This window comes from Octodon degus, unplaced genomic scaffold (genome assembly GCF_000260255.1).
Source record: "Octodon degus isolate 3935 unplaced genomic scaffold, OctDeg1.0 scaffold00034, whole genome shotgun sequence".
Lineage (NCBI taxonomy): Eukaryota > Metazoa > Chordata > Mammalia > Rodentia > Octodontidae > Octodon > Octodon degus.
In genome coordinates this window covers 1562503-1583205 of record NW_004524610.1, presented here as the reverse complement: position 1 = coordinate 1583205, position 20703 = coordinate 1562503, and the positions used below count along the sequence as shown (strand labels likewise).

At 49.9% G+C, this 20703-nt stretch overlaps 1 protein-coding gene and 1 non-coding gene across 3 annotated transcripts in view; one reads left to right on the top strand and one right to left on the bottom strand.

Moving 5' to 3' along the window:
- Nucleotides 1-807: 807 nt before the first annotated feature.
- Slc35f1 (solute carrier family 35 member F1) overlaps nt 808-20703 on the bottom strand; it is a 137928-nt gene continuing 118032 nt past the window's right edge. Inside the window, exon 7 of one of the 2 annotated variants that reach the window (XM_023714261.1) lies at nt 808-3906. In XM_023714261.1, coding sequence (XP_023570029.1) covers nt 3324-3906 — 583 coding nt within the window. In that variant the 3' untranslated portion in view covers nt 808-3323. The remainder of the gene's footprint in view (nt 3907-20703) is intronic. The other variant, XM_004630226.2, reaches the window with a different exon arrangement.
- On the top strand, nt 12402-12504 carry LOC111816556. The gene has a single exon (XR_002820920.1). It is a non-coding gene; the product is annotated as a U6 spliceosomal RNA (small nuclear RNA).

Genomic DNA, 20703 nt, shown 5'->3' with positions numbered 1-20703 from the left:
AATAAGGAGTTCCAGCCCTCCCACTGAAGTTTAGTTTCTGCTACTTTGACTCATAGTCATAGCTATGAAAGTCATTCAAGTGCTGCCTTATCATAGCACGTCAAGAGCATCCAAGTACTTAGGAAACCAGTTCTTTCTCTTAAGAAAATTATAGTTCAGTGGGGAGAAAAGATGGACCATGATCTGACGTCTCAGTGGTCAACCTGAGAAGACATCCCAGAGCCCTTCAGGAATCACGTGGTGTGTGGCTGTTCCTTTTCTCCTGGAAAGTCTGCTTTTTTTTTTAACAATATGGTGAGTGTGTACCTCCGACATACAGTCCTGTGGCCCGTTTCCCTTGGGCGGTCTGCTCGTGAGCACAAATGACAGGAGCAGGAGCATATGCACAGTCTGTTTTTAGGTACTCAGGGGCTTGGGGTGATGGCACATGGTGGGGGGTTGATCCTAGGAGTCAGGGTTCTGGCAAAAACATGGGGGCTAGTGGGTCCCTGCTTTGCAAGTCTCTGCTTGGGGGACTGCACAGTGCTCACCCAGGGCGCACTTGCTTTGTCCTGCGTGTGGTCTAAACGTAGGCTTTGTGTTTGTAGCCCTGGAGCCTGAGAGCGCCCAGATAAATAACTAATTTTTCAAATGACAAATGTCTTGGATTTGTCTTTTGGGGGCTATAATTCAGAGGCTGACAGTACCCTTCCTAATTTGGGAATAACTTCTTGCTGCTTTGTATTTTGAATGTGCCCAGCTATCTGCTTTCGCTGCTATTTCCAGGATCCCCAGAGAGCTGCTCCCTTGGTTGTCATAGCAAGGACAAACAGTGAAGAAATCCAAGAACTCTGCGTTTTCATAAAGCATTTATTTTTATGTGAAAACATTATACAGGCATTACCTTGCCACAGCCAGTCCAGAGGGGAGCATGCAAATATCAAAAACGGACAGTTTGTTCAGCTTATTAGTGTAATTTTCCTTTTTTGGTTCATATTTTTCCATTTGCAGTGTCAGGATTAGTGTGCTTTGTTATGTGGCTTAACAATAGAATCCTACCCATGGGGTAAAATCTGTACTGGTGTCTAGCTGGGACTACTAAATGGTTACAAAGAAAAAATAAACCCAAACAAACAATACTACACGCCTGTCAGAAGGTTAATAGCACAAGTTAGCAATATCTAAACTAAACATTGAAACATTTTCGTGGGACACAGTGCTGCAAACCGTTCCCTTGTGTGGTCTAGCGCATGAGTGCGTAGAGCGGAGCCGGGGAAGGCGTGACCAAGAGGAGCTGTCCCCAGCCCAAGACTTCGGTGAGACCGTGCGGACCACCACTTCCCGGGGCGCGGGCCGCTTCAGGAGAGTGTGACTGCATGACACAGATCTCGCAGTCGCATCTCAGCGAGGAAGAGTGAGGGTGGACTGAGAAGCTGACAGCTTTGCTGGTTTCTACTGAGGTTATAAAATCTCAGAAACTAGGAGTGCTAAAATTAATACTGTCCTACTCCCACTTCCTGCCCCATTCCCAAAGGATCGACGTTTTTACACAGAAAAAGAGTGTGTCCTTTGCTACTCTTCTCCTCAGGGTGAGTCTGAGCTCCTGGTCACAGACAGCTCAGTGCCTGTGCAGCCTTGTAAATAGAGACAAACCAACACAGTGAGGTGACCTGGTGACATGAAGGGCTGATTACCAGGACGCCCTGTGACGAAGGGCTGGCAGTGAGTTTGCCATGACCTTCACGCTGGTCTCCCTACAGCAGTCAGTCTAATCATCCTAGAAAAAGACTCAGATGGCAGCCTTAGTCGTTGGTCAGTTGCAAACCTTTGGAAATTTGAATTTTTAAAAAATTCCCAGTCCACTGAGTAGACTTTGAAATTGTTCCAGCCACTTGCTTTTCATAAGACTTTACTAAGCGTCCACAATTTAGCATCATAAAAATGAGTCAAAAAGACAAAAACATTTGGCTTAAAATAAATACTACAAATGAAATAACTCAAGCAAATTATGCAAACCAAAGGAATGTAAACACAAAAATTAAACCACAATCTTCAAAAGTCTTCGATGTGAATTAAGAAAAACATTCAGAGAAAGGTATTTAATTGGTTGAAAGATAGCAAGGTCGTTTTGATTTGACAGTGCTTCAGGTTGACCTGGACCCCGCAGCACAGGACGCCTGCTCCTGGGGGGCAGCAGTGACCGTGAAGCCTGCATGGAATGAGGGGGGTCTCCCTGCCATCTTCTGTGACAGGACCCTGGCCTGGAGGAGTCAAGCAAAACGGCTGCCGAAGCGCTGGGGACAGCGCCGGCTGTGTGTGCCTGCACTTCCAGGCCTCCTCAGCCTGCACCCACCCTGCTGTCTACAGACTCCAGTGGCTTTGTGTTGTTTACCTCCCTAAAAGGCATCGATTGGAATCGCCAAGGGCACATAAGCGCCATGCAGGCCCTGGCACCCTCAGACGGCCCTGAAGTCAGCCCAGCCTGTGACCCCGCCTGTGAGCCTGTTCCAAGTGACGGTCTGCGGTTCTTGGGGGCCTGGTTTAGAATGAAGGAGCCATGTAAGGGCTCTGAGTTTGGCTGGAGCCACACTGCGCAGGGCTCGTGGGGCCCTGCAGCAGTCTCTTCATCCATGGGGATGTTGCGTCAGTGCGCTCTGCTGTTGGATGCCTGTCAAGCAGGACCACCTTGCGGACTTTCCAATGGTGACATCTGCCTCTGTGACTGAGCTGCCGTCTAGCCGGCTCTGCCGGGCACCATGACCTCGGGAGGTGGCCTAACCCGTGCTGCTCCAAAATAAAGGTAATTTCCAGGCTGGTACATTTCCAAAAGGTGCTATGTAATTGAGGAATATGGCTTTTTTCTGTGCCGTGATTAATTTCCATATTATGAGTAAGAAAAGGAAATAGGAGAATAAAAAAGTTTTGAAGAGACGATTTAGGGAGGGGTAGAAAAATTGTGAAAGCAAGTGTAACCCTAAACACAAACGCTCCTATGCTGGGGGCTCCCTAAGCCACAGACACGGGATAGTTCTTGTCCTGTTATTACAGGGACTTCATTAGCTGAATTACGTGGCCCAAAAGAAGGACGACAGCCTAGGTAACCAGAGACTGAAATATCAAAAGGCTAAAATACTTGTTTAAATCTATTCCTAGAATAGAGAATTGTGTGGTCAGTCACCCCTCCCCATGAGGGTCACAGCACGAAATACTCACTGAGCAGGCAGGCGGTCAGCAGGGTGAGAGAGCCACAGCCTCTGGGCCCAGGTTCTCTTGTGGCACTTCTCAGGGTGGCCCTTCTGTGGCATGTGTCACTGTGCGCCTGTGCAGGGCTAGAGCAAGACCCCTCAGAGGTGACCTGTCGCAGTGCAGTGGGCTTCTGTGGATGTGTGGGCCCTGGCCATGGTCCTGTCAGGAGGCCGGAAGATCCTCCTGGGGATGGGCGTCACGGCAACCTTACAGCTCATGACAAGGAGGACACAGATTTTGATCAGGACATTGTCACAGGAAATGACGTGGGGGTGGGACAGTGTGCGCACCGCTGAGTGGCTCCAGGCAGTGCACCAGGCCTGGGCCCTGGCGGTCCTTCGCATGCGCCTCTCCAGGCTCCCAGGATTGCTACCTCGCAGGCCACCTGCGTGGGCTGCACCTAGTAAATACCTTTCTCTATGTACAAGGCGGGGATGGCGGTGAACGCAGGCCGGCCTAGGCCACGCGCACGCGGGGCTCCTCTTCGGTCTCCTGGCCCAGGCTGGTGTAGGTGACCGAGGGCTCCACCTGGGCCGCAGCGGGCAAGTCCACGACAGGCCCCGCAGGGTTGCGGAACTGCTTGTACACGCGGGGATCTTGGGCCGTGTAGGTGGCGGTGGAGGAGTACAGCACCAGCCCGATGAGGGTGGTGAAGAAGGACAGCAGGTAGAGCCCTGAAAACTGAGGGAGACAGCGGAGGCTTAGCGGGAGCGCAGAGCCCGGCTCCCGGGAGGCGGAGGAGCAGCCTCCTCCCTGAACGGGGAAGACCGGGCCGGCACTCTCGACCGAGGGGCGCCTCTCTGTGCTGGCTGGGTCTTCGTGTTTCCTGCCTCTCCTAGACCTGTGGCTGACCTGAGGACACTTAGCTGCTTGCCCCTGGAGTACCAGGTGGTGTGTGTGGTGGCTCGTAAGCACAAATTAAAATACATCGGGCTAAATGCAGAAAACTCCAACAGTAAAGAGTCAGTTGTATTCGGCCTCATTGAACCCACCAAGAAACATGAATATTCCATTAGGAATACGGATATTCCACTTGTGGTTGCAAAGAAGCCATAAATAATGACAGCCCACAGACCAACACTCTTTTTGCCTTAGTCCCTACAGATGTTGTCTTCCCAGGAGTAACTGGCATCATCTCTGGTGGCTGTCTTCATGGGATCTCACTATCCTCGAAGAAGGAAATACTGGGACTTGCCCTTCCCGCGCCACCCGTAACAAAGCAGGTCAAGTGGAACATCCACGGGCTCGCCACTTCCTAACCGTGCATGACAAGTCTAGTGGTTCCGTGTGAGGTGGGCATGAGTTTGTACAATCCCGAGACTTACAGATGGTTTTAAAAACTACAGCACAATAGTTTAAATGGCACACAGATCCTCTTATGAGAGGAAGCCCACAAATGAAGAATGACAAAGAAGACATGCTGGGGCACAGAGGCAGAGCTTCTCCTGCAGGGGAGGGGACCAAGAGAGGGCGCTGGGGAGCAGACGGACCTAGGGCGGGATGTGTTCTGTGCACACACCCTCCCTGAGGGGGTATGATGGCTGCACACTGCAGTCAGTGACTATGCAGTTGAAGAGACAGAGCTTGAGAAACTGGCCTGGCGACCCTCCTGCTGCCAGAGGAGATGGTGACAGGAGGAGGGGGGCCATTTCCTCACTCAGTCACTCATTCCTCGTGGCACATGTGTCAGCTTCTGTCACGCCTCCTCTACCTGGTGCACTAAAGAGAGGCGACATGTATGGTTGGTTCCCATCTGAGGACTCTGCAGTCTCCGTGGAGCAACAGAGGTGCAGATGAGCCAGATCCCCGGCACTTTCGGCGCAGGTCTCAGGTCAGTCCCTCGCTCTTACCCCAGGAGCTGCTACCGGCTGCATCTAAGGAGAAGGCATCAACTCTACTTTCCTAGTTTGTTTTTAGTGGTTTTACCCTGGGAGAAGCAGCAACTGGTGAAAAGACACAAGACAAATATTCATTGGAAGTTGGGAGGAAAGAGAACAGGAAAATGACCCAGAGAGTCTATGCAGCAAGTTGTGAGAGAGAAGCGAAGCTAGCGATGCTGTGCGTGGTGGTTCCACACCAGAAAAGGCAGTCTTAAAGGTGGCCCACAGGCCAGGGACACAGCTCAGTGGCACAGTGCCTGCCTGGCAAGCACAAGGTCCTGAGTTCCACTCCCGGTACAAATAATAATAATAGCAATTGTACTACCAATAGTAAGATAAATGGCGCACAGGGAAGGTGCCTGAGGCAGCACCCTGCTGTGCTGCTTCCCTCTCTCCGTTTCCTTTGTGGGACGCCCCTCTGCTGCCCTTTGCTTCCTCCTCTGTTGTGTGCATTGAGCTGTCGGGTAATGCTGCTTTGGATGGATGGACGTCCTAGATCCTGGGGGCAACAGCTTTGCTGGATTAACGTGAAATAAGTAGTGCTGTTTTCCCCTATGGAGAAAAACGTGTCTTATTCTTTATTTGTGAATCTGTAAAATAAAAAGATAGGGAACAAAGACCACTGTGTCCACCCCACTGTGAATGATCTCAGAAGAGCTGCCTAGCCCTAAGCTTGCTGCCCCAAAGCCTGCGCTCAAGAGTTTCCCAGGTCAGCTAGCACTTCAGTGCATGGCATGGTTTGCTCCACATAGTACAGTCAGCTCAGCTACTTCATGAGTTATTTTCCTTTTCAAAGTTCATCCTCCAGGTTCCACGAACCAGTTGCGCCGCTGGAGCTCCCCTCCAGGTTCATTTCAAAGGAGGATCCTTGCACGGTCCAGGCGTGCACTGCCTCTTGGCTGTGGACAGCAGAGATTAACAATGGGGCTTTGCAGTTACCACTGCGGTCAGCCCGCAAAGTGGGCTCAAGCCCCAGTCCTGCTCCTTTGCTGCTGTGATCCTGGTCCTGGCTTCCTGTGGAGCAAGTGCACTGCCGGGTGGGGGCTGGGGACTGGAGAAGGCCACATGGAGCTGTCGGAGCAGCAAGCACCCAGGGCCCTTCCCAGGGTTGGCCCTTTCCCAGACAGGGAGCCAGAGTGAGCGACGGACCCACTATGAGTGCCTCATGGAGGGATGCTGCTTGGGAACGACAATGTGCACCTCATTGTCAGTGTCCCTCTGTAACCCTCAGGTTCCTACCGATCCACTTTCAGAACACCTATAACTATGAAACTTAACAAAATGTTTTCAGATTCTTGTTGCTTTAAGTTTTTCAGGTGCCATATATGAATTTCCTGCAAAATTTTTAAAATCTTAATCTTTGGCACAGATAGGTTAATTCACACAGAATTCACTCTAAAATTGCTCACAAGGTAGACAGTATGGAATCTTATATGAGGAGGGCATCTTGGAAGGTGCCAAGATTTTGTCCACAGCTGGAGCAGAAAGCTTTCATTTCTTCCCAAGATAGTGGCCACCAGCACTAGGGCTAATCAGGATAAATACTGGGCAATTCAAATGGTGGCAGAATGCTTCAAGTCCTTTTCTTAGAATACAAGGAAAGCTTCAGTTCCTCCCTCTTCTTAGCTTAGTAGAAACGAACTAAGCAAGAAAAGCAAGCAGAATGTCCCCATCCTGGCGCGACTCCTCTCTTGCAGAACATTCACCTCCAAGGCCCCCCAGACGCAATTCTGGGCCGTCCCAGCACCTAACTTGTTAACCGCGAAGGAATACTCCCTGTGCCCAGGTGAAGGCCACAGGACCCGCTCGGATACTGGCGAGGACTGCAGAGGGAGGGGCTCTTCGTCCCGTGGGGTTAGGGCCTGCTGTGTGACCGAGGGCTCCCGCCAGGCCCTGAGCGTGCTGTGCTGGGTGTTAGGACTGCAGAGCTAGAGCCACACTTGACAGGCGTGGGGGCACGGCCAGTGGGCACAGCGCTGCCATGGACACTGCTCTGCTGCCACCTTTTCCGCCCTGATGGGTCACTGGGGGGCCTCAGCAGGAGCCCACAGGCCATGAGACCCTGGGCACTCGCAGCAGTGCTGGGACGCAGCCTCATGGAGTGGGCTGGCTGAGGCCTTGAAACCCCGGCTGGCAAGCAGGGCCGTAGCTGCCTCCCGACCTCTGCCTCCCAGTGGGATTGACCCTTCTGTGCACGTGGCACGTGGCTCATCACAAAGAACAGGCTGAAGTTCCATTTTATTTTTGCCATGAAACATCTGAGTTGAGTTTTAATGAACTATGCCTTTAAGGGACATAAAGGCATCCCTGTAGAAAAATATCACACAGTCTGGAGGTCATTTCAAGGTACATTTATAAAAATACCCTCTGCAGTGTGTGAGGACCGGGGCAGTTGTTCCAGGGACACTTTTTCTTCCTCGCTTGGCCAAGAAGTTGAACGTAGAGTTGGGGCAAAGGCAGGGCCTCCCCACCCCAATGCTACCATTGGCGGCTGGGTCGCAGCAGGCTGCTGCTGCAGGGAGAGGAAGGGAATGCAGGCTGCAGGCCGACGTCCCTGGCTCTGCTCCTCTCCTGACTTCCGTGGCCGCTGTCCTCCTGTGCAGATGCGCAGCCTTGTCCCTGCGGCACCGAGGCAGAACGTGGCTTCTTCCTCCCTTGACTTCACCAGGCATTTCATCTTAGCCCCAGAGAGCCACAGCAGAGGAGGGCAGAGAGCAGGGCAGCGCTCAGAGGGCTGCCGGGGAGCCCTTGGTGAGGCCTGGCTTCTCATTGGCCGCAAACAAGACCTGCGCTGCTGCCTGTGTGACCCCATGGGCTCCTTGAGGTGGCTTGAGCGAGTCAGCAGAAAATGGCTGTGCTTAAGGGTGAGCACCAGTAGCCCGTGATGAGGGGGCTGAGGGACATGTGACACTTTCTATCAGAAGGCCTCCATGGAGAAGGAACTGGTACTCATGGGGGCAGAAGGAGGGTTGTAAGGGCAGGGGCATCCTCAGGGAAGGAGGACTGGGGTGTGACTGGGGGCCCCAAGGCCTCTGGAGAGAAGGTGGCAGAAGATGACAGTGGGAAGGAGGGAGAAAACCAGGTCAAATGGGTAGGAGAAAGTGGAAAAGGAAAATTTTCATAGCAGGAGAAAGGGGTACTGTAGAACTCAATGAACAAAAAGTATTTTGTCTAATTCTATTCCCACTCATTTTATACTTACTGTGTATGAATGTAGGTGTATATGTATGTGTGCATATACACACATGTGTAGTGCGAATACACATATACACAGGTGTGTCCGTGTGTACGTAAGTATTTTCTGTGGTGCTGGGGTTGAGCCCAGGGCCTTCACACTCAGTCTTGCCTCAGCCCTTTGTTCATTTTTTATTTTGAACAAGGTCTTTCTGAGTTCCCAAGTTGCCTGCCTGCCTGCCTACCTGCCTGCCTGGTTGGCTGTCTCTCCTGAATGCCTGTGTACTCTCTGGCCTGCTGCCTTCTGAGCCAAGACATCACTTGGGATGTTGCAGCATTCCACAAGTAGGATGTAGGTGGTCCCAGTGATGCCCTCCGGTCTAGCCATCATTCCGTTTATTTTAATGACACCAGTATCATGAATTTTTCTCGTATTTTTACCTGTTTGGCAGGAATCATTGCTGAAGGTAGAGTTTGGAAATACAAAAACCTAACATGTTTTAGGCATCAGCGCGGCATGGGAGCCTGAGTGACACTTGGCAGTCACAGGTCACCCCAAGGTCACACAGCAGGCACTACTGTGGGCTCCAGAGCGTCGCGGAAGAGTTTCCATATAGGGAAACCGACCCCTAACTCCAGCAGGCAATTGTGCTGTGCGACATTAGGCAGTCGCATTTGTGAAAGCTGCCCTGAATGTCGCCTGCAGTGTGAAACAAAGCCTCCCTTTCAGAACTCTGTGACTTCCCTGAGCGTAGAAGGAGCACAGGAAGAGACACCGGGCGCGCATCCCAGTGACCCAGGCCCAGGAGAGCAGGCCAGCCCGCGGCGGCTGAGGCGGAAGCATTCGGCGGTGCAGGCGCGCGCAGCTGCGGGGCGCGCTCAGCTGAGCTGGGCGAGGTGCAGCGCGGAGCCCGTAACTGCCGCTCAGGTGAATGCGGCTGCTGCTGTCCGCTGCTGCCTGCACCCTCTCTGCAAACACCGCCGAAGACACGGCCGCAGTGCCGCGCGTCCTGCAGCAGCGCGGCTCAGCAGCGACTGGCGCCTGGCTCTGGGGCCTCCCGCGTCTCCAGAGGACCCAGACCTGCGGCCTGCAGGCCTGCCGCCCCGAGGAGGTGTGGCAGTCGGGGTTCTCCGCACGCCTCCGGGCCCTGGGAGCCCGCCCGGGCCAGGGCCGATGGAGCACCTGCCTGGCTGCCAACGACTGCTCGCATGAAACCAACAAGGTCATTTTTATTATTGTGAAGTGGACTAAAAATATAAAGGCTTGACTTCTGCCATAACAGAGCTGGAAATAAATGGCCTGGAGACAGGCTTTCTGAAATATTTTCCAACTCCTCGATCATTATCTGACTCTTACCCACGCTTACTGCTCCTTTTCTGGTTTGTCTCTCCCTCTGTCTCTCCCTTCCTCTCTGTCTCTGTCTCTGTCTCTCTCTTTCTCTCTGTCTCTGTCTCTCTCTCTCCATCTCTCTCTCTGTCTCTGTCTCTTTCTTTCACTCTGGCTCTCTCTCTCTAGCTCTGGCTCTGGCTCTCTCTCTCTCTCTCTCTCTCTCTCTCTCTCTTTCTCTGTCTCTCCCTTTCTCTCTCTGTCTCTGTCTCTCTCTGTCTCTGTCTCTCTGTCTCGCTCTCTGTCTCACTCTGTATCTCTCTGTCTGTCTCTCTTTCTCTCTGGTTCTCTCTCTCTCTTTCTCTAGCTCTGGCTCTGGCTCTCCCTCTCTCCCTCCCTCCCTCCTTCTCTCCCTTTCTCTTTCTGTCTCTCTCTCTGTGTCTCTTTCTCTGTTTTTGTTAGGAAAAAGGTGGTCTTCCTGTTTCTGGTAAAATACTGTAGTATTTCTAAGGCCTGCAGTGGACCGTCAGCTTGTAGCTCCCAGCTGCACCGTGTCAGCATGGTGCTGGGTGTGGATGGCCCACTGAGGGAAGATGCTGTGCCGCTGATTCTCCTGGAGAAGCTTGTCATGCTGGTTACATGCTATGAAGTCTGCATCGTGAGCGGAGCTTGGGGCCTCACTGTCACTGAGGGTGGCTCTTCAGGGGAGCGCTGGTCCTCAGCTTGAGCATCACTTCCTGGCTCCAGGGCAGGTCCCTCAGCCTGCTGCACAGGTCCTTCATCCCACTGGTGCGACTTCTGGCTTCCCCCACTGGCCTTTGGGCCTTCCCAGGGCAGATCCTTGATACAGACTTGATGAGACGTTGCGGTGGGCTCCGGGCCGCCAGCTGGACTCATGGGGGACACTGCATGGATCCGGGCCCTCAGCTGGATTCTTAGGGTCTCTAGTGTGTGGTCAGATTTCCTACACTCTTTCACATTTGAGTCTTTTGGTGAATATTATAAAATAATCCTATAAGCCAGGTGTCCTGTATTAGATCTTTCCCCCTATAAACTCTGATTATAAGACCCCCACCATGAAAACACTGAAGGGGGTGTAGCCCACATCAGTGCAGTGACATGGCTTTCTCTGGAACCTGGAATTCCGACCCCCTACTGCCCACCCTTCCACAGAGAGTCTACCCCAAACCCATGCTCGCCTAGTACAGCCCCTGGGAGCACCTTGTTAGCAAGTGGTTTCTCTCTCCATATCAGAAAGCCAAAGCATCATCAGGATTTCATACCTGGAAGGTGACTCATTTCCTAAGAACTGAGGTGCTAAGGAGAAAAGTAGCAGCCACCAGGTACGTGATTTGTGTGCCTGACATGGCACCGGTGCCAGGCACACCCCAGGTGCAGTCCTGGGGTGGTTGCTGAGGCCTCACTTGGGCTTGCACGGCCTTTTCCTGTGCTACTGTAATTTGTGCAGCCAATCACGTCTAAGGCCAAGAAGGTTCTTTCATAGGCCAGCACCTCCCCCTGGGTAATTTCACACATGAGTACAGTACCGGAGAGCTAAAATGGATTTTGCCATTACCTTTTATATGACAGTCACTTTGATTTGGCTTGAAAAATTGATTGAAATCCGCATTCATGCAGATTTCTATTTTGTGCAGTCCAAAAGAAATAAAAAAGGTCTTAACAGCTGAGTCAAGGGCTCAGTAGTTGGGTATTTCATAGAAGCAGGATCAGTCACATCCATATGATTCCCGGGCTCACTGTGTCCCTGTCCCATCACTGGTCAGGAGGGGGTGACATTCATATGGAGCAGCCCGAGCTATGGCCACCAGTCCTGTGGACTCTACTGCCTGAGGCACAGAGAAAGGCACACCTGGGCTGGGGCCACCGTGCAGGAGACAGCGGTGAGAAGCAGCAAAGGGGCTGTGGTTTGGTTCATAGAGCTGAAATGCTACCGCTCAGACAGCCCGGAGCCCAATGCTGAATGGCGGAGTTCAGTGTGCGAATAGTGGGACCTGCTGACCCGCTTGCAAGTTTCAGTTCCACAGGGATGTGTGGCTCCCTCAAGACAGGCTGTCCCACAGCACAGCAAGTCAGGTCTGCCACCAAGGCTGTCAGCCTGCCTGCTCCTGAGTCAACAGCAAAGAAATGAGTGATGCGTCAAGGCCAGCACAGCCAGTGGGGTCCTGAGAGAAGGTGACAGAGACTAAGAAAGACCTGGATACATCAGAAAGCAAAGCTGGGGCCAGATGGGACCTGACTGCTCTGATGGAGAGGCAGTGACAGCCCAGCTTGGTCTGCATCTTTATTTATATAGTAAAAGGGGGAAAACATGTGAGGGGCCAGAAGGGCAAGGTCTCGTTGTTTTGCTGAACACATGGAACACAGAGCATGCCCAGAGCTTTCTGTGCTACCATTAACAGAACACCAAGGCCAGACACCTGCTGGTGCTTCTGAGCTGGAGGCCAGTGTGTTCACACGGTCTGCCTCTGGTGCTGTGTGTGGCCCCGGGACCGGGCATGCTCCAGCCCGGAATGTGTGGTCAATCTCCTGCTCAGCCTCAGCTCAGCTGCTCCCCACGGTGATGATCTGGTTGGGGTGATCTATTCAGATTCAGTGGGTGCAGGCTGATGCACAGGACAAGGGGACAGGCATGTCTGGAAGGAGGAGAGCCCTTAGCCTGGGAGGCCCTGAGGTAAGTTTGGCACAGTGCTACTTACTGCCCAGTCCAGGCAGCACGCATGGCTCCAGCCCTTCAGCTTCTTGGTTTTGTGAATAAAATTTTACTGGAATAGTGCTTGCTTCAGCAGCAAATATATTAAAACTGAAATGATACAGAGAAAATTAGCATGGTCCATGCACAAGGATGACATGCAAATTTATGAAGCGTTCCATATGTTTCAAATAAATGATCTTATGCTGCACCTTAAGCTCCTGGGAAAAGAAGAGCAAGTTGAGCCTAAAACCCAAAGAAGATAGGAAATTGTAAAGATTAGAGCAGAAATTAATGCAATGGAGATGAAGAAAACAATACAAAGAATAAATGAATCAAAGAGTTGGTTCTTTGAAAGAATAAATAAAATTGATAAACCTCTAGCCAACCTAATCAAAAAAAGAAAAAAACCCCAAATTCATGCAATAAGGAATGAAAAATGTGAAATCACTATCGACCCTATAGAAATTGAGAAGCTCATCAAGGCCTACTTCCAAAATCTTTACTCTCACAGAATGGAAAATGCAGAGGAAGTAGACAGCTTCCTAGATACATTTAAATGCCAAAGCTGAAAAAGAAGATATACAAACTCTGAACAACCCAGTAATAGGAAGCAAAATTGAAAACGTAATAAATAACCCTCCCAACAAAGAAGAGCCCAAGTCCTGATGGATTCACAGATGAATTTTACAAGAATTTTAGAGAAGATTTAATGCCAACTTTTCACAGACTCTTCAATGAAATTGAAAGGAAAGCAGTTCTCCCAAACTCATCCCTGGAGGCAGGTGTTATTCTGATAACAAAACCAGAAAAAGATCTAAGTAAAAAAGAGAATGACTGGCCAATCTCCCTAATAAGCATAAATGCAAAAATGCTCACTAAAAATACTATCGAACAGAATGCAGCAAATAGTCAAGATCATGCGTCATCACCAAGTAGGATTCATCCCAGGAATGCAATGATGCTTCAGCATATGCAAATCCATACATGTAATACACCACATCACCAGAGCCAAACACAAAGGCCAAATGATCATCTCCACAGATGCAGCTAAAGCTTTTGAGAAAGTCCAACACTCATTCATGATAAAAACCCCACAGAAAATTGGAATAGATGGTCTATATCTTAACCTGAGAAAAGCCACTTATGAGAAACCAACAGCCAACATCATACTAAATAGACAAAAACTGAAAGCCTTCACTTTAAAATCAGGAACAAGACAAAGATGTCTACTGTCTCCATTCCCATTCTGGAATTGTTAGCCAAAGCAATTAGACAAAGAGGGAAATAAGAGGAACACTAATTGGAAGGGAAAAAGTAAAATTATCATTATTTTCAGATGACATGATATTCTACAAAGAAGACCTTAAAAACTCCACCAACAGACTTGTGGACTTAATAACCAAACTGAGGAATGTAGCAAGATACAAAGTCAACACTCAAAAATCATTAGCATTTTTGTACACAAACAATGAATGCACTGAGAGAGAAATCAGGGAGATCATGCCTTTCATAGTAACCTCCAAAAAAATGAAATACTTAGGAATCAGTTTCACAAAAAAGTAAAAGATTTATACAGTGAAAATTATAATACGCTAATAAAAGGGTTTGAAGAGGATTTCAGAAAATGGAAAGGAAGGTTCCTATTCCTCCTGGATAGGAAGAACCAACATTGTGAAAGTGGCTATACTCTCAAAATTGTTATACAGATTCAATTCAATCCTGATTAAAATACCATTAGTATACCTCACAGAGCTAGAGAAAGCATTCCAAAAATTTATCTGGAACCAGAAGAGACCCAGAATATCAAAAGAAATCATGGACAACAAAGGAAAGGCAGGAGGCATCACAATCCCTGACCTGAAATTATACTTTATTTTTTATTATTATTTTAGGACAGGGTCTACAGGGCCTACAGGGTCTCACTGTGTAGATCAGATTCATAGTGATCCTCCTGTTTATAGCCTCCCCGGTCCTGGGATTACAGGCACATGCCACCATGCCCAGTCTCAATTGCCCTCTCAGCGTACCCTGGTTGTGGGTGGGGTGGCACAGCAGGCCCAGGGATCAAACTCTTGGCCTCTGTGTCTGCCTAAGCAGGCATTTTAACCTGCTGCACTATTTGACTGGCCCTGAAATTATACTACAAAGCTACAATGATAAAATCAGCATGGCGCTGGCTAAAGACAGACCTGAGGATCAATGGAACGGTTTAGAAGATGCAGACACAACTAGAAATACACTCAGCCACCTTATGCTTGACAAAGGGGCCAAACATGTTCACTGGGAGAAATAGACCCTCTTTGATAAATGGTGCTGAAAAGCCTGGCTTTCTACATGCTGAAGGCTAAAATGAGACCCATGTCTAGCACCATGCACTCAACTATGGTCAAAATGGATCAAAGATTTAAAGATCAAACCAGAAGTGCTGAACCTCCTGGAAGCAAGTGTAGGTAAAAATCTTAAAGATACAGGGATAGGTTGAGTTCATGAACAAAAAACAAATTGCACAGCAAATACTTCAAGAGTCAACAGTCGGGATCTCATCTTTTTGAAGTCTTTGCATGTCAAAACAAATTACCAGCAGAATAAAAAGAAAACACATGAACTGGGAAGAAATTATAGCCAACTGTCCCTTTGACAAAGGCTTTCTACCAAGAATACATAAAGATTTTTAAAAAGTCGGGCCCTAAAATTCAAAGAGCCAACCCAAAAATGGGTGTCTGAGATAAATACACACTTCTCAAATGAAGAAATACAAATGGCAAGTAAATATATGAAAAAATGTTCGACATCATTGGTCATTTGAGAAATGCAAATTAAAATACTGAGATTCCATCTCACTCCAGAAAGAATGGCTAATATCAAAAAGTCAGCCAGTAACAAACGCTGGAGGAGCTGTGGGGAGAAAAGGGACTCTTCTCCACTGTTAGTGGGAGTGCAGACTGGTCCAACCACTATGGAAATCACTGTGGGGATTCCTCAAAAAGCTAGGATTGGAGGTCCCATTCAACCCAGCTATTCCCCTCCTGGGTATTTTTCCAGAAGAACTGAGAACATCATACCACAGTGATATATGTGCTCCCATGTTTATAGCAGTGCAATTTGTCACAGCTAAATCTTGGAAGCAACCAAAATGCTCATCAACTGAGAAATGGATAAAGATGTGGCATTTTTATGCAGTGGAGTACTATTCAACTATAAAACAGGTTAAATTTGAGACTTTTATCAGTAAATGGGTGCAACTAGAGACCATACTCTTAAGTGAAATAAACCCACAAACATTGTATTATCTCCCTAGTATGAGAACATGAAAGAGAAAATAAAATCTGAAGGGTATAGTAGACACGGGGAAAAGAGAATGAACCTGTTCAAAAGGAAGGAATTACTGAGTTGAGGAGGACAGAAGAGGGAGTGGAGCAAAGAGTTATATCTATGTATGGAAGCAGGATGGTTTGGACAACTGTACTGTGGATTTCTGCTGGTCTATGGAAAGGAGCAGTTAATGCTTAATTTGTTTTGTCTTCTTCTTTCAATTGTTTTTCTTTTTGTCTCTTCTTACTTTCTTATTCTTTTTCTTTCTTCTTATAATTTTGCAGGCATATATCTGAACAACTAATTTGAAGACAACACTATGCAATACAACAGTGTGAAACTCATATTATTTTGTTTAGTGAAATTCTATATCATCTGCAATTTTTCTGTTTCATACTATTTTATACTCTCTTTGAAAAATAAAAATAAAAAAATTTACTGGAGTGCACTGAGATCTATGGCTTAGCTGAGGAGCTGTGAAGACACTGCACGGCCTGCGAAATATTTACACTGTCGCCCTCCAGGGAAGTCTGCCGCAACTTGTAGTTGCAGATTCTATATGTCCCTGACCTGGTGAGCGGCCACAGAAGGTGTGGTGTGTGCACAGTGAGACAGCTTTCTGTCATGGGGTGGCAGGCTTGAGGCATCGTAGGCAGATGCAGGCAGCATGAGGCCATTTCCTACTCTCCTTGGCTTGAGCAGGAAGCAACCGACACATAAGCTTAAACACTGCATTCCTTCTCTTGCAGGAGGAACTGAAAGAATAGATAAGAAGCAAAATAAAAGATAGGTAACGGAGTGGGGAGACAGAGCTCTGGTAAACAGAGAGAGGCTCTGGGGCGGGGAACACAAACATTGAGTCCTGCTGTGTCGATGGACCAGCTGTCCAAGGCCAGTGTGCCAGTTTGCATGGCAGACGCAAGCTGACACACAAGTACAAGAAAAGCTTGCTGACCTCTGGCCTGGAGACGTGCAAGCGCAGCATGTGACCATGACTCAGTTACCCGTCTTCCTGAGGGGTGGCTTGTGAATCATGCATCTCGGCGTTAAGTATGACCGTGTTGTATTCGTAAATCCCTCAGCAAGTTTCCAACCTTTAACCTGACTCTGTTCTCTGGTCCTCTCGTGATGCTGCACACCGTCACCCCGCTCTTGATTTCCTACTCTACTCGGTGCCCCTGAATGCTCCTGCCACAGCCCCTCCACTGCACTAGAGAACAAATCCAAACCAGGCCCACTACTGTGAGGGCTACATGTTTTGTTTTTCAGCTGGTTTCTTCCACTTGCTGTGGAAAGTCTAAAATGGTAAGTGAAGTCAATCAGACAGACAAGCTTCAACAGTAAGTGGCTTCTTTACATGAGAAAAGAAGTATAAACAAAGAGTAACTACAGAGACACGAGGGAAAGGGGACCTGGGCAGCTTCCTGAGAAACTGAGGGAAAACAGCCTCCCCTCCGGCCAGCAGCCAGCCATAGCCACCCTGGCCCGGGCGGCACAACGTGAACCTCCACGGAGGCTGTGCAGAGCTCACACACTCGCTGCTCTGTGCCTCGGCATTGTGCGAGGTGCACTGGGCCTCAGGGGTGCCAGCTACCAATGATCGGCTCACCAAATAGTGTAAAATGTACTGGAGATGACCCCAGTGGCGGGCACGCGCTACTGAGTGCTGTGGCCCTGGCCTTCTGGGACGCTGGGACAGAAGAGCTCAAGTCGAGCCCAGCCTGGGAAGCACAACCAGACAAACCACCCCTTCCACACACACCATCCATCTATACGGGGCGACTCAGTGCAGAGGCCTGGGGCTCACCCCGCAGGGCCGCAGCAAAAGTGAATCAAAGACAACCATTAAAGACCAAGCATTAATTTTTAAATAGTTCATTTACAATTATAATTAGGCATTATGAGCTTAAAATCCTTCACATTTTAAGAAGGCATTCTCATAAAAAGACATAGACTAGGCTGCTTCTGAGGGCATTTCTACAAATACTGCTTCCTGCACGTTGGTGGCCACAAATTGGGTGCTTGGCCTGGCCTTGAGGGTGCAGCTACGTGGACCAGCTCACGGTGGCCGCGATCAACAGAGCTGCTGGGGCGGGGCTCCAATCGTGTCTAACGAAAGATTGCACGCCTCAGGAAGCTTCCAGGCTTGCTCTCTGCCTGGCGCGGGCCCACAGATGGTGAGGATGCTAAATTGCTGCTCTGTTTGAGTCCCAGCGTTTGGAGTCTCATCTTTAGCATCTGTCTGTCGGGTGATGTGTGGTGTCTCTGTCATCTTTATTTATAAACTGAGAGTAAGGGCCACACACAGCTGGCATACAGTGGGCACAGAATAAATATGTGCTGCGTGGAGTTCTCTTAAGTTTAATGCACACTAATATGACTTCATAATAAATCACTCCAGGTCCAGAGATAGCAAACTTTGCTTCCCACGTCTCCGCAATGACACAGACCCCGGGGGCAGACAGGGAGGGCCCGAGGGGCCTTGGAGCTCTGTGCCCATCCTCGTGGGAGGGGACCCGGACTCGACACGGGCAGCCAGGCCTTAGAAGCTCCTCTGACTATTATATAACTCGTGGCCATTATTTTTTTAAAACTCTCATGTTAGAAGACTAAAGCACGCAGGACGTGCTCAAGTGAACATGTGCAGGTGAGATTCTACAGAACCCGCCCTCGCCACAGCACCTGCGACAGCGGGGCAGCCTTTGTGGGCAAATTATCTTAAGATCTCTCTTTGCTCCTTTTCACGAGCAGGAATTTGGTGGTAAAGACTTGTTCCTATGGGAAGGGAGTCCAAACCTCCCTCACAGAGAGCACCCCAAAGAGGATGCCTGTGGCTTCTGGGGGTCAGTGTGAAGAACCACAGGGGCCTGGTCTGGCGAGTCCTGGCGAGCCTTTTAGAGCTTTCAATGACACAAGCAGCTCGCTGCAGCATGCACGCCGTAGGCTCGCCACCGTGGGCCGGCGGAAAGAGTTTGAAGAGGTCTGAACTTGCAGCATTTTTTAAAAAATCGACTTCTGTTTGATTCTAGCGAAGCTATGAAAAGAGTATCTGCTTGTGAGATGCATCTCGCATGTAACACGAGAGTGACTCTGTGACATCGCACCTTGGAAAGATAACGGCAAGTGTGTGACACAAGCTACTCTCCTTTTTCAGGGTTAGGCATAAAGGAGAGCGAGCACATTTGATGTTGGTAGCTTCTTGGTAAAGCATCCCCAGCAATGACAGCAGAAAATCTATCAGTGTTTTGTAAAAAGCCCTCCGGTTTGTACTTCTGGTTATCACCTAAAAATTCCACTGTGAAAAGGGCAGGCATGAAAGGATTCAGTTTCAAATGCTGGATACAACATTCCTACGTTTTCGTGCACGAGATTCCAGGTTTAGCCTTTTAAACAAGGACTAAGTCAGCAAAAGCTCACAAAGTTATTTAGAGCTTCATCTGGTTACAAAATCAAACCAGGAGTCCAAAAGCGGAACAAGTCATGGCTGATCAGAGAAAGGCACTGCTGCGGAGCATCAGTTATGCATATTCTGGTTTAATCCCCAAGAGTCTCGTGAGGCAAGTCTTGAAGCAGTAAGGTTTGGAAGGTACACACATCTGGTCTGGAGATATGCAGAGAAAACCCAGGCTATGGCGTGAGTCCCAGCTCCTCCGACTCGGGTGCGCGGCTCCATCTACGCCTACACGGGGGTGCGGGAGGGCCCGCCCACCTGGCTTGTTTTCTCTCGATGCCCAGGTGTCTCCCTTATTCTAATCCATATTAGCAGGAAGCAAGGCCTGCCTCAAAGGTCAGCGGGGAAGCCAAGCGGCAGTGCCGGGTGCCTGCAGGAGGGGCCTGGGCGTCACTGCCCAGGGGTGCCTCCTGAGCAGCACGCCCGGGCCCGAGCTGGCAGGGCGTGAGTCAGTGCTCCCCTGGTCTGGGGTGATGATCGGGCTGCCTGCCACTGGGCAGCATCAGAAGCCCCATCCAAATCCCTGAACCTGTGAGTACTTTAACGTGAAAGGGGCCCCACAGAAGCCATGGGGTTGGGACCTGGAGGTGGGCACATTCTCCCGGATTGTCTTCGGGGGCCCGGAAGCATCCAAGCTTCTGAGTGAGTCAGGCTGGAGATGTCTGCTGGGCTCTGAGGGTGAGGAGGGCCCGGGCCTGGTGTGTGGGTGTCCTGGGAAGCTGAGCAGAAGGAGGCCGTTTTTCCCTGGACCTCAGGTGCAACACAATGCCACTTGAACTTGATCTTAGCCCGAGGAGAGAGTTGACGTCAGACAGCAAATTTGTGGTCACTAGATGTGTGGTACCCGGCTACAGCAGCAATAGGAAACTACAACCATCTTAACTGCAAAAGCACCCTGTTGTGCAGTACATACGGGGTTTGGTGTAGATCCAACTCTGGCCTTGGAAGCCGAGACACCATCAAGCTGCTAGGCTTCCATGCCCACCTCCTCCTCATGCTGGTGTCAGGGCTCTCTGCGGTCAGGTTGTTACAGAAGACAGCAGGGCAAAGCTGGCTGGAAGAATGAGTGGGATCCATCCACTACAAGATCCCAGGGCATCATGAGCACCCCATGGGGAGGACCCTGTGTGTGGAGGACCTGGTGTGTAGAGAATCCTGTGTAGAGAAGCCCATGTGTGGAGGATCGCTGTGTGTGGAGGATCCTGTGTGGAGGACCCTGTGTGTGGAGGATACATGTGTGGAAGACCCCATGGATGAAGGACCCTGTGTGGAAGACCCTGTGTGGAGAGCCCTGTGTGTGCAGGATCCCTGTGTGGAGGACCCCTGTGTGGAGAACCCTGCATGTGGAGGACTCCTAAGTGGAGGACCTTGTGTATGTGGAGGATCCCTGTGTGGGAGACCCTGTGTGCAGGACGTTGTATGTGGAAGATACATGTGTGGAGGACCCCATGTGTGGAGGACCCCTGTGTGGAGGACCCTGTGTGGAGGGCCCCTGTCTCCAGGACCCTATGTGGAGGACCCCTGTTTGGAGGACCTTGTGTGTGGAGGACCCTGTGTGTGGAGGACCCTGTGTGGAGGACCTTGTGTGTGGAGGACCCTGTGTGTGGAGGACCTTGTGTGT